This window comes from Cherax quadricarinatus, chromosome 46, assembly GCF_038502225.1.
Source record: "Cherax quadricarinatus isolate ZL_2023a chromosome 46, ASM3850222v1, whole genome shotgun sequence".
NCBI classification, from domain to species: Eukaryota; Metazoa; Arthropoda; class Malacostraca; order Decapoda; family Parastacidae; genus Cherax; species Cherax quadricarinatus.
Window position 1 is genome coordinate 29,255,828 of NC_091337.1, and position 14,085 is coordinate 29,269,912.

Consider the following 14,085-nt stretch of genomic DNA (forward strand, 5'->3'; position numbering starts at 1 on the left):
GGTTTTCCAATACCACCTCCATCATCTTAGCCCTCCACGTTTCTGGGCACCCATGTGGCTCCAGGTTCTCCCAGTCACATTCCTTGTGATTGAAGTCACCCTCAATCAGCAGCTTTGCCTTGCACGCATGAGCCCTTCTGGCCACTGCAGCCAGTGTGTCAACCATCGCTCTATTAATCTCTTCATATTCCTGCCTTAGCCTCCTGCTGTTCGGTGTTGGGTTGTACATCACTGCAATTGCCACTATTGGACCTCCAGACTGAAGTGTTCCTATTGTGTAGTCTCTCACTTCTGTCTCCTTTCTCCAGCTCATCAAAATCCCATTTTTTTTTTGATGAGCAGTGCCACTCCTTCCCCTCTGTTCCCTCTGTCTTTCCTCAGGATCTGATATCCAGTTTGAAAGATGGCATCTGTTATTCCTATGAGCTTGGTTTCTGTGAGAGCTATGATGTCTGGTGATGCCTCTTTGACTCTTTCATGCCACTCCTCCCACTTATTCATTATTCCATCTGCACTGGTGTACCATACCTTCAGGTTCCTCTCCAACACTCAGTTCTGGGTGGTTTTTTGGGGGTGGAGGATCTGGCAGTGTGCTATGGGATTCTACAGGGTAGTGTGAGGTGGGGGCTGTAAGTGTGGACTCTGGGTTGGGTTGGGGTTGCATGTTTGGTTGTGGGGTTCTGGGGATGGTTCTGTTTGTGCTTGCACTTGTTGCTCTGCCCTTCTCTGGTTGTCCTTTGATGACTCTCTCCTTGTCTCTCGCCCTATACCCTTTCGTTTCTGTATCTTCTCTCTCAGCTGCTGTCATTACGTTCTTGTTCTGTCGTGATCTAGGAACACCCTCTTGTAAGTTGATGATATCTTCAGCCATGATTTCTCTTTCAGGATCCTGTTCTGAACCATTTCTCTTGTGAAAATCAGTTTGACTGGACGATTTCTCCCTTTCAAGTACCCTCCTATTCTCTGAAAGTTTACTATCTCAGTCATGTCCTCTTCACCTATATCTTTCATGATGTTTTCAATCTCTCATTTTTCTTCCTGCCATCTTTCATTGTGTGCCCTCCTTTCACTCTCCTGAAGCCCATGAATAAACACTGACTTCTCCCTCTCCTCCTCATATTGCCTTTCCCTCTGTGCCTCTGGGTCCCATTTGTACATGGCCATTATTTTCTCCTGTAACTCTTGGTGGCATGGTTGTGCCTCTGCATGAGACCTGTCCCTTTCTCCACCTTCTCCCCCCTCCCTTACTGCTATCCCTGCTCCCAACAGGTCTCCCCCTACATTCCTGATAGGGCCTGTCTCCTTACTACTGGGCTCCTCATTCAGTAGGAGTGTACCTGCTTCAGATAACATGTCTCCCCTGAGAGAGGAAGCATAAGCGTTTTGTGTACCACTAACAATCTTAAACACATTTTCCACAACTGAGGAGTGGAAGACAGCAAATGTAGTCCAAATTTTTGACAAAAGGAGACAGACACGAAGTATTAAACTACAGACCAGTGTTACTGACACGTATAGTATGCAACGTCATGGAAAAGATTATCAGGAGGAGAGTGGTGGAGCACCTAGAAAGTAATGAGCTTATCAATGATAGCCAGCATGGTTTCAGGGATGGAAAATCCTGTGTCACAAACCTACAGGAGTTCTATGACAGGGTGACAGCAGTAACACACGAGAGAGTGGGGTGGGTAGACTGCATTTTCTTGAACTGTAAGAAGGCGTTTGACACAGTCCCACGCAAAAGATTAGTGCAAAAGCTGGAGGACCAGGCAGGGATAACAGGGAAGGCACTGCCAGAAAGACAACAGCGAGTCATGGTAAGTGGCGTGGTGTCAGAGTGGGCGCCTGTGACGAGCGGGGTTCCACAGGGATCAGTCATAGGACCGGTACTGTTCCTGGTATTTGTTAACGACATGACAGAAGGAATAGACTGAGAAATGTCTCTGATTGCAGATGTTGTGAAGTTTATGAGAAGAATTCAATCAGACAAGGACTAGGCAGAACTACAATAGGACCTGGGCAGGCTGGCCTGGTCCAGAAACTGGCTCCTGGTGTTCAACCCCACCAAGTGCAAAGTCATGAAGATTGGGAAAAGGTAAAGAAGACCACAGATGGAGTAGTCTAGGGGGTCAGAGACTGCAAACCTCACTCAAGAAAAAGGATCTTTGGGTGAGTATGACACTGGGCACATCTCCTGAGGCGCACATCAACCAAATACCTGCTGCAGCATACGGGCGCATAGCAAACCTAAGAACAGCATTCGAAAAACTTAATAAGGAATCATGCAGGACCCTGTACACCGTGTACGTTACGCCTACATTGGAGTATGAACCGCCAGTTTGGAACCCAAACCTAGCCAAGTATGTAAGGAAAGTAGAGAAAGTGCAAAGGTTTACAACAAGAATAGTCCCGGAGCTAAAGGGTATGTCCTACGAGGGGAGGTTAAGGGAAATCGACCTGACGACACTGGAATACAGAAGAGATAGCAGGGTTATGATAACGACATATGAAATACTGAGAAGAATCGACAAGGTAGACAGAGACAGGATGTTCCAGAGATGGGACACAACAAAAAGGGGCCACAGTTGGAAGTTGAAGACTTGGATGAAACACACTGATGTTAGGAAGTATTTCTTTAGTCACAGAGTTTTCAAGAAGTGGAATAGTCTGGGAAGTGATGTAGAGGTGGCAGGACCCATACATAGCTTTAAAAGGAGGTATGATAAAGCTCATGGAGCAGGAAGAGTGACCTAGTAGCGACCAGTGAAGAAAGAGGCTGGTGCAGGAGTTATGAATCGACCCCTACTACCAAAATTAGGTGAAATGGTGAGTACACTTTCGCGCGCACACACACACACACACACACACACACACACACACACACACACACACACACACACACACACACACACACACACACACACACACACACACTTTCCTCTTACATATAATAGGATAATAAGAGAATAACTGGTGCTGACCTTCTCGTAGTCTAGTACAAGGTTAAGGTGTTGTGAGGTTACAAGCTCCTGGCCGCCTTCCTGCACCTCCATGGGAGTCAACCTCAGTACCTGAAACATAAATAAAACTTCATGAGAGGAACAAGTAACTGTGCAGTAGGCCAAGTAACTGTGCAGAGTTGGTCAAGTAGCTCTGTAGAGTGGTCAAGTAACTGTGCAGAGTGATCAAGTAATTGTGCGGAGTGGTCAAGTAACTGTGCAGAGTGGTCAAGTAATTGTGCAGAGTGGTCAAGTAACTGTGCAGAGTGGTCAAGTAACTGTGCAGAGTGGTCAAGTAATTGTGCAGAGTGGTCAAGTAACTGTACTGAGTGGTCAAGTAACTGTGTAGAGTGGTCAAGTGACTGTGCAGAGTGGTCAAGTGACTGTGCAGAGTGGTCAAGTGACTGTGCAGAGTGGTCAAGTGACTGTGCAGAGTGGTCAAGTGACTGTGCAGAGTGGTCAAGTGACTGTGCAGAGTGGTCAAGTAACTGTTCAGAGTGGTCAAGTAACTGTGTAGAGTGGTCAAGTAACTGTGTAGAGTGGTCAAGTGACTGTGCAGAGTGGTCAAGTGACTGTGCAGAGTGGTCAAGTAACTGTGCAGAGTGGTCAAGTAACTGTGTAGAGTGGTCAAGTGACTGTGCAGAGTGGTCAAGTGACTGTGCAGAGTGGTCAAGTGACTGTGCAGAGTGGTCAAGTGACTGTGCAGAGTGGTCAAGTGACTGTGCAGAGTGGTCAAGTGACTGTGCAGAGTGGTCAAGTGACTGTGCAGAGTGGTCAAGTAACTGTTCAGAGTGGTCAAGTAACTGTGCAGAGTGGTCAAGTGACTGTGCAGAGTGGTCAAGTGACTGTGCAGAGTGGTCAAGTGACTGTGCAGAGTGGTCAAGTGACTGTGCAGAGTGGTCAAGTGACTGTGCAGAGTGGTCAAGTGACTGTGCAGAGTGGTCAAGTAACTGTTCAGAGTGGTCAAGTAACTGTGCAGAGTGGTCAAGTAACTGTGCAGAGTGGTCAAGTAACTGTGCAGAGTGGTCAAGTAACTGTGCAGAGTGGTCAAGTAACTGTGCAGAGTGGTCAAGTAACTGTGCAGAGTGGTCAAGTAACTGTTCAGAGTGGCCAAGTAACTGTGCAGAGTGGCCAAGTAACTGTTCAGAGTGGCCAAGTAACTGTGCAGAGTGGTCAAGTAACTGTGCAAGTAACTGTTCAGAGTGGCCAAGTAACTGTGCAGAGTGGTCAAGTGACTGTGCAGAGTGGTCAAGTAACTGTTCAGAGTGGTCAAGTAACTGTGTAGAGTGGTCAAGTGACTGTGCAGAGTGGTCAAGTAACTGTGCTGAGTGGTCAAGTAACTGTGCAGAGTGGTCAAGTAACTGTGTAGAGTGGTCAAGTGACTGTGCAGAGTGGTCAAGTAACTGTGCAGAGTGAGAGTGATCAAGTAACAATGTCAGAGGAAAGTAATGGAACTGAGCCAAAGAATAGTAAAGAAAGAGCGGCAATGAACATTATAAAAAGAATGGCAAGGAACAGTATAGGAAGATAGGAAAGGAACAATATAGAGAGGCAAGGAACAGTACAGGAAGAGGGGCAAGGAACAGTATAGGAAGATAGGAAAGGAACAATACAGAGAGGCAAGGAACAGTACAGGAAGAGGGGCAAGGAACAGTATAGGAAGATAGGAAAGGAACAATATAGAGAGGCAAGGAACAGTACAGGAAGAGGGGCAAGGAACAGTATAGGAAGATAGGAAAGGAACAATACAGAGAGGCAAGGAACAGTACAGGAAGAGGGGCAAGGAACAGTATAGGAAGATAGGAAAGGAACAATATAGAGAGGCAAGGAACAGTACAGGATGAGGGGCAAGAAACAGTATAGGAAGATAGGAAAGGAACAATACAGAGAGGCAAGGAACAGTACAGGAAGAGGGGCAAGGAACAGTATAGGAAGATAGGAAAGGAACAATATAGAGAGGCAAGGAACAGTACAGGAAGAGGGGCAAGAAACAGTATAGGAAGATAGGAAAGGAACAATATAGAGAGGCAAGGAACAGTACAGGAAGAGGGGCAAGGAACAGTATAGGAAGATAGGAAAGGAACAATACAGAGAGGCAAGGAACAGTACAGGAAGAGGGGCAAGGAACAGTATAGGAAGATAGGAAAGGAACAATATAGAGAGGCAAGGAACAGTACAGGATGACGGGCAAGAAACAGTATAGGAAGATAGGAAAGGAACAATACAGAGAGGCAAGGAACAGTACAGGAAGAGGGGCAAGGAACAGTATAGGAAGATAGGAAAGGAACAATATAGAGAGGCAAGGAACAGTACAGGAAGAGGGGCAAGGAACAGTATAGGAAGATAGGAAAGGAACAATATAGAGAGGCAAGGAACAGTACAGGAAGAGAAGCAAAGAACAATATGAAAATTTAAGTCAAGGCGAAGGATAACCGTTGATCTCATGTGTCAGAAAGCTTTCCTACCACGACAGACTGACAGCAATAAATCTGCACTCTCTAGAAAGGCGTAGAATTAGGGGGATATGACTGATGTGCATAAATGGGCAGGAATAAATAAAGTAAAAAATAACAAACTAAAAATATTTACCCAAAACAGGAATCGCAGCAGTGGGTTCAAGTTGGAAAAACTGAGGTTTTGAAAAGACATAGGAAAGCACTAGTTTGGTAATACAGTTGAGGATGAGTGGTACAAACTCTCGAGTAACATTATTGAAGCTAAAACCTTGTGTAGTTTTTAAAAAATAGTGTATGTTGATAGGTGTGATTTGGACCTATCTAGCATGTGCCAGTAGACCTGCTGCTGTGCTTCTTTTTTATAATGAGACACTTGTGCAACATTCGTTACTCTGGGAATATTTAACCAGCCAGTGGCTTCTTCAGTCCAATGCAGAGAAAGGTGGAAGATGAGGAGTTTGAGGTAATCATTCCCTCAGCTCATTCGTTCTCTGCATTGTACTGAAGCAGCCACAGGCTGGCTCAACGTCTCCAGAATAAACATACCAAATGATACACTAGTTTTTAATTTATCGACTCGGTTTCCTAAACCGAGGAGTGCTAATAACGAAGGATGAGGTAGAAGTAACGCAGGAGGGGTATAAACACCAAAGAAGAAACAATGGAGGAGAACTTACAAACGGAGAAAGTGGAAGAAACGACGAAGTGCGAAAAAAGAAAGGAGTAAAAAATAATGGAGCATGTGGTCGAAACAATGGAGGAGAGGGATAGGAATAACCGAAGAAAGCGTAAAACAAACCTGAAAGAATTTCTAACGGAAACATGAAAGAGGAACAGGGACAAAAGATCAAAAAGTAGGAACAGATGAAGGTAGCAGCAACTAAGAAGAGGGGTTCAAAATAACGGATACGAGGGGACAGGAATAGAGGACGAGGAGGCAGGACTGAAAAAAAATGTATTTACATAAAGGAGAAATGAGGAGGGAACTTTGAAGACAGGCAAAGTATATGAGATAAACGTGAAGCATAATGAACAATATAAGATAAAAATCTAATATACAGACACATTGTTACTTAAATAATTATATCGTTCAGATTTTTTTAGATGAACAAAAAAGGGAATTATTTACAATCAATGTAAACAGGACATTTTGAACAAAATTTATAACAGTGATGAGGATATAATTGGACCAGTGTAAGTTATAAAGTAGAAAAGCAGCTACAAAGTTTGACTAGGAGCAGTAACAGGTGTCAGCCGCAGTGCACACACCTCCAGATCAAAGGGCAGAGTAGTCTTAGTGAAGACCTTGTAGGCGGTGGTGAAGTTCTGTCGTACACACAGCGCCAGGTCACATTCGCACTTAAAGCCGTCGGTGCCTTCCTGAATACACCGACTCCCGTCTACACAAGGATTCTTGAGGCATGGGTACGCCCAATGGCACTCTGCCTTGATGCCCTGCGTAACTTGGGCGTCCCTGATAGTCAAACTTCTCTCCCCTATACTGACGTTCTGGATACACCCCTCGAGGCTGGCGAGGGAGAGAGAATGTGGTGAGGCTTATAATAATTACACAGACTTATCCACCATTACACAGACACACACACACACACACACACACACACACACACACACACACACACACACACACACACACACACACACACACACACACACTAATGCGACCCCTGAATGGGTCACAATGTATATAATGTATATTGCCTGTTCATATAGCTTTATATTGCTTATATTTGCGATATTAGCTAAATCATAAATATATTGCTTTATATTATTATTTGTTGGAAGAACGTCTCTGTCACTTTCTTGTTGTTGGTTCTGTGTAACTCTGTTCACAGAACATTGTCTAGACTTAGTGATTTTCGACGTTGTACTGAGGTTGTGTGTCTCATAGACACTCTGAGAAACTCAGGTCCTGAGCTGTAGCTTCTGACCTAATTTGTACTGGTATCTGTGTATTGTCACAGTCGGGGATTTTCTACTGCTGAACTTAGATTCAGTAGTATGGGAGTTTTGTGACTTTTGTGGAGGATCTGCAGATGGTCTCTACTTAGTGTCGTTATATTATCTCCTTGTTCCTGATTCTGTGTCACTGTTGCTTGTTATATTGCCATTCGGCTTATCAGTCGTTTTATTGTTCAAGCAAGCTGTTCTGATTGCCAGGTTGGTCAAGAAGTTAGTTTATATGAGGACTTTTAGTCAGTCACTGGTTAAGTCTAGTCGAGTCTTGAGACATAGCGAACTACTTGGAGCACTTACACACATACACACAAACTTACTTGTATATATATATGTATTATGTTATTAAATGTTAACAATGTACCAGACGGTACTAAAAGCCATAAAGATGTGATATGTGTCTTCAGCACAATACTACTGTACACGAGAGAAGTGCAGGAACTTTTATTCTATATTATATTCAATTGATCACGTTAATTTACTTTGATATTATACATCTAGACAACTTTATTGTTATTATTAAACGTATTAAATTTTAATTTCTTTAGTTAGTAGCCTACCAGTTGTAATCCTGAAGCACTATTGAATCTTACTATTTAATTCTAATGGATAATTGGACCAGGATACTGACTACTTGTTACAAAAACCCAGTAATAGGCTGGATGCTAGAAGGGCAGACCTTTCTAGTATTCACTGGAGATCTCTATGCTTATTAGATATTGCGTTTTTTGTAACACACACACACACACACACACACACACACACATGTGAACGACATGACGGAAGGGTTAGACTCAGAAGTGTCCCTGTTTGCAGATGATGTGAAGTTAATGAGGAGAATTAAATCTGATGAGGACCAGGCAGGACTTCAAAGAGACCTGGACAGACTGGACACCTGGTCCAGCAAATGGCTTCTTGAATTTAATCCTGCCAAATGCAAAGTCATGAAGATAGGGGAAGGGCACAGAAGACCACAGACAGAGTATAGGCTAGGTGGCAAAAGACTGCAAACCTCACTCAAGGAGAAAGATCTTGGGGTGAGTATAACACCGAGCATGTCTCCGGAAGCACACATCAATCAGATAACTGCTGCAGCATATGGGCGCCTGGCAAACCTGAGAACAGCATTCCGACACCTTAGTAAGGAATCATTCAAGACACTGTACACCGTGTATGTCAGGCCCATACTGGAGTATGCAGCACCTGTTTGGAACCCGCACTTGATAAAGCACGTCAAGAAACTAGAGAAAGTACAAAGGTTTGCAACAAGGTTAGTTCCAGAGCTAAGGGGAATGTCCTATGAAGAAAGATTAAGGGAAATCGGCCTGACGACACTGGAGGACAGGAGGGTCAGGGGAGACATGATAACGACATATAAAATACTGCGTGGAATAGACAAGGTGGACAAGGACAGGATGTTCCAGGGAGGGGACACAGAAACAAGAGGCCACAATTGGAAGTTGAAGACACAAATGAGTCAGAGAGATAGTAGGAAGTATTTCTTCAGTCATAGAGTTGTAAGGCAGTGGAATAGCCTAGAAAATGACGTAGTGGAGGCAGGAACCATACACAGTTTTAAGACGAGGTTTGATAAAGCTCATGGAGCGGGGAGAGAGAGGGCCTAGTAGCAACCGGTGAAGAGGCGGGGCCAGGAGCTAGGACTCGACCCCTGCAACCACAAATAGGTGAGTACAAATAGGTGATATATATATATATATACGTATAGGGATGTACCACCTCTGCAACAGTGATGAGGACCCTCATCCTCAGAGAAAAGAATAAATTTACTTCAGGGAAAACTCAAGGTTCTTCCTGGAGTTGTTTGAATATTGTCTTCTCCTACCACCCCTTATATTCTATATTCTAAGTAGATTTTATTAAAGACAAAATACATTGACAAAAATACAGTAGGGAGTAGAACAACATACATAACACCTCAGAGCTATATCTCGAATACTTTGTCTAGCCCACCAGGAGTGGGCCGTGTGTCCAGAATGCTACAGGCATTTCACCACTGGATCGCAACACTGAGTCTCTGAAAGAAGCTGGCCGCTCTGTGATCCTTGCTTTCTGTGATGAGTTTTTCACCCAGCTCTTTGAGGAACTTTAGAGCACATTTGCCCCATACTCCATGGGTCTCCAACCCTACTGGGATCAAATTATATCAAGGGGGAAGGTCTTCATATTTGTGGGCCTTCTGGGTCTCTCTGCAGCTGGCGGCTCCACCCCCCTTTACCTGCAGAGTATGGCAAGTAGGTGTCTGCCAATGTAGAGGCACAGGTGTAGTCCCAGGCAATCTCCTTACCATCCTTCCAGGGTAGCATAGTGGCTCCATCAGGATGCTTTAGATTTCCATCAGACCTCTGTACTTTGGGTTCCCATTGAGCTGGGCAACGGGCTGTGGCGAGGCTTCTCTTCATGATACCGTTGACCTCGTGTCTAGCATACTTCCCTTTTGATGTGTGACTCACGAGACCATGAAGTCCGAATTGATCAGCCATCGCCATGCCGCAAATACATCTCTGTTTGGTGAGTATGGGGGCGGCTAAGTGAAGAGCAACACCAAACCGAATGGCATGTAGGTCGAGTCGAGTGCCCAGAGAGGAATTGGGAACAGCTAAAGGGAAATTTCCTGAATGTGGTGCCTTCACCACTTGAGGAAGAGCTTTGTCCTTTCCTGAAGCATTGGTGAGCAATGTGTTGGCGATTTTTTTTAATGATTGGTTTGTCCCGGTGGGACTCTTTGTGCTCTCTGGGAGGAGCTGGTCTACTGGAGGAGTCTGCAACGGGTCCCACTGCACAGCTGCTTCAATGAACCTGGGGTCTTGAGCTTCTACTGCACCTCTCAAGTGTTTGGGGACAATCTCCTGATAGAATATAGAGGTATGGGTGTTTGTGGGAAACAATCAGGTTGCAGCATCAGGGTTAAAAACAGCAGTTATTACCGGGATACCTCAGGGATATGTTTAAAAGACAATATTCAAAATGAAGTTGCTAGTAATGGCAAAGCAATTAATCAACAAACAATGAAAGATAGTAGAGAGCAACGAGTAACTAGCTCCCTTAAGATTTACTATACAAATAGTAGGAGTCTAAGAAATAAGACAGATGAGCTAAGATTACTTGAAAGTGCAGGTAATATAGATATTATTGGTATAACAGAGACCTGGTTCAACGTGAAAGATAGAGAAATGCCTTCTGAATGCAACATAGAGGGTTATAAACTATTCCAAACTGACAGGGTCAACAGGAAGGGTGGTGGAGTGGCGATGTACTTCAGAGAAAATTTAAATTGTTGTCTTTGACATGATATAAGATTAGAAACATCGAACACAGAATCTGTTTGGCTACAGTTTCTCGAAGGATGTGACAAATTAATTTTGGGTGTGATTTATAGGCCCCCAAACCTTGATAGGGAGTTCAGTAAGCTGTTATGGGACGAAATTCATAAGGCATCTAGATATGAAAATGTTGTGATAATGGGAGATTTTAACTTTAGACAAATTGATTGGAACAATATGACAGGAAATTTTGAGTCTAGTGACTTTCTTGATACGGTTCAGGATTGCTTTTTAGAACAGTTTGTGACAGAACCAACTAGAGGAAACAATCTGCTTGACTTGGTTCTTGCCAACAAAGATTCACTAATTAATAATCTTGAGGTTAATGATGAGCTTGGGAAAAGTGATCACATATCACTTAGTTTCAATATATCATGTTATTACAAAGATAACTGCAATCAAATCTCTGTCGCAGATTTTCACTTGGCCGACTTCATGGGACTGAAAAAATTACCTGGGTGGGCTAAATTGGGATGCCCTGACTATGGGTCAGGTAGGTGATCTTGGTTGCCAATATGACGTTTTTCAGAGCATAGTTCTAGCTGCCCAGACAACTTTTGTTCCGAGTAGGGAAATTAGATCTAACAAAAATGATCCCAAATGGATGAACAATAGATTAAAACATCTCATTGGTCAAAAGAGAGGCATATATAGGCGTATCAAAAGAGGGGAGGGGGAGTTAAGAAATCAATATATTCAATTAAAGAGAGAAATAAAGGAATAAGAAAAGCAAAAAGGAATTATGAGACTAAGGTCACAAGGGATTCAAAGACTAACCCAAAAGGGTTCTTTCAGGTATACAGAAGTAAGATTAGGGACAAGATTGGCCCACTTAAGAGTAACTCTGGTCAGATCACTGAGAGTGATAAGGATATGTGTGAAATTCTCAATACCTACTTCCTCTCAGTTTTCACCCAGGAAAATACTAGCGATATTCCTAAAATAATAGATTATATAGAACAGGATAATAAACTATGTACGATTGTGGTAACTAGTGACATGGTCCTCAGACAAATAGAGAAACTAAAACCTAACAAATCCCCAGGCCCTGATGAACTGTTTGCAAGGGTGTTAAAGGAATGTAAAGAGGAACTTAGCATACCTTTGGCTAATCTTTTTAACATATCACTACAAATTGGCATAGTGCCTGATAAGTGAAAAATGGCAAATGTAACACCTGTTTACAAGGCAGGTGACAGGTCCTTGGCTTCGAACTATAGACCAATAAGCCTTACCTCCATAGTGGGTAAATTTATGGAATCAATAATTGCCGAAGCAATTTGTAGCCTTCTTGATAGGAACAGATTGATTAATGAATCTCAAAACGGTTTTACAAAGGGGCGTTCCTATCTTGCGAATTTACTAACTTTTTTCACTAAGGTGTTTGAGGAGGTAGATCATGGTAATGAATATGATATTGTGTATATGACTTCAGTAAGTCTTTCGATAGAGTTCCACATCAGAGGTTATTGAGGAAACTTAAGGCACACATAATAGGAGGAGAAATTTTTTCCTGGGTAGAGGCATGGCTGACAAATAGGCAGCAGAGAGTTTGCATAAATGGGGAGAAATCAGACTGGGGGCACGTCACAAGCGGTGTTCCTCAGGGGTCAGTGTTGGGCCTGTTGTTGTTCACAATTTACATAAACGATATAGATGAGGGAATAAATAGCGACATAAGCAAATTTGCTGATGACACCAAAATAGGCCGTCCAATTCATTCTAATGAGGACACTAGAGCACTCCAGGATGATTTGAATAGACTGATGCAATTATCGGAGAAGTGGCAGATGCAGTTTAATATTGACAAATGCAAAGTTCTAAATGTTGGACAGTTAAATAACCATGCCACATATAAACTAAATAATGTAGATCTTAATACTACTGATTGCGAAAATGATTTAGGAGTTCTGTTTAATGTAATCTAAAACCAAGACAACAGTGCATTAATGTTCACAATAATGGCTTCATATGTAGATGTATAAATAATAGAAGTCCCCAGGTTGTTCTTCAACTCTATATATCCTTGGTTAGGCCTCATTTAGACTATGCTGCTCAGTTCTGGCCACCGTATTACAGAATGGATGTAAATGCTCTGGAAAACGTACCGAGGAGGATGACAAAGATGATCCCATGTATCAGAAATCTTCCATATGAGGATAGATATCTCGAAAGGCGTAGAATTAGGGGGAAATGATCGAGGTGTATAAATGGAAAACAGGAATAAATAAAGGGGATGTAAATAGCGTGCTGAAAACTTCCAGCCAAGACAGGACTCGCAGCAATGGTTTCAAGTTGGAAAAATTCAGATTCAGGAAGGATATAGGAAAGCACTGGTTTGGTAATAGTCGTGGATGAGTGGAACAAAATCCCGAGTATAGATGCTCAGGCTAAAACGTTGTGTAGTTTTAAAAATAGGTTAGATAAATACATGAGTGGGTGTGGATGGGTGTGAGTTGAACCGGACTAGTTTCTGCTGCTGGATCCGGTGCCATGCTCCATCCTTGAGTGGAAGTGGCCAGACTGGGTGGGTCATTGGGCTAATCCAGGGGGATGGGTCATTGGGCTAATCCGGGAGGGGGGGGACATGGACCTGCTCTGCATGGGTTAGTAGGCCTGTTGCAGTGCTCCTTCTTTCTTATGTTCTTATGTTCTAGTTCACTGGAAGCCAAATATGGAGACAGAAATGCAGAAAAACCTATCTGTGTTGGCTTGTGCACCTTTATACCTTCCTGTCACACTGGGAGAGTTGTCTGATCCCACTGATGATTTCCAGTGACAGATTCAGTGCCTTCTTAAAGATTGATCTAAGGAGTGAGTCATATTCATTGAGCCTTGGATTGTCAAAAGAGGGTGCACACCTCAGGAAGTGAGACTTGGCAGAGTAAGACACCACCTTGTGGGGAGATATAAAGCATCATGAACATCAAGATCTCTTATTCTCTCCTCCATTCTCTTCAGGTCATTCAGTTTGTCCTTGAAGACTTTGTCGATGGCCTGACGACCCAGCGGTGCTCTTAAGAGGGAGCTCTTGGATGGAGGATTGTTTGCACAGTTGTGATTTTTTCCTGGTTTGCTGTGATAATTTCACACTTGGAGGGATTGAGGATGAGTCCCAAGGCTTCTCCATGTGTCTTCACCAGTTGTATATATATTCAAGAATTACATTGATTAAAATAAGGTTTGGATGCAAAAAGTGGGACATAATAAGTGTGTATGCACCTGGAGAAGAGAGGAGTGTATAGGTGAGAGAGATTTTTGGGAAATGTTAAGCGAGTATGTAGGAACTTTTGAATCAAATCAGAGAGTAATTGT

General features: G+C 43.2%; 1 protein-coding gene across 1 annotated transcript in view; it reads right to left on the reverse strand.

Annotated features, from left to right (window-relative positions):
- The window catches only part of LOC128696630 (chondroitin sulfate proteoglycan 4), an 873,169-nt gene that overhangs the window by 200,420 nt on the left and 658,664 nt on the right, over positions 1-14,085 (reverse strand). The window contains exons 8-9 of the mRNA XM_053787941.2: positions 6,725-6,983; positions 2,982-3,071 (exon numbers count right to left, since the gene is read on the reverse strand). Of these exons, the coding sequence (XP_053643916.2) occupies positions 2,982-3,071; positions 6,725-6,983 (349 nt within the window). The remainder of the gene's footprint in view (positions 1-2,981; positions 3,072-6,724; positions 6,984-14,085) is intronic.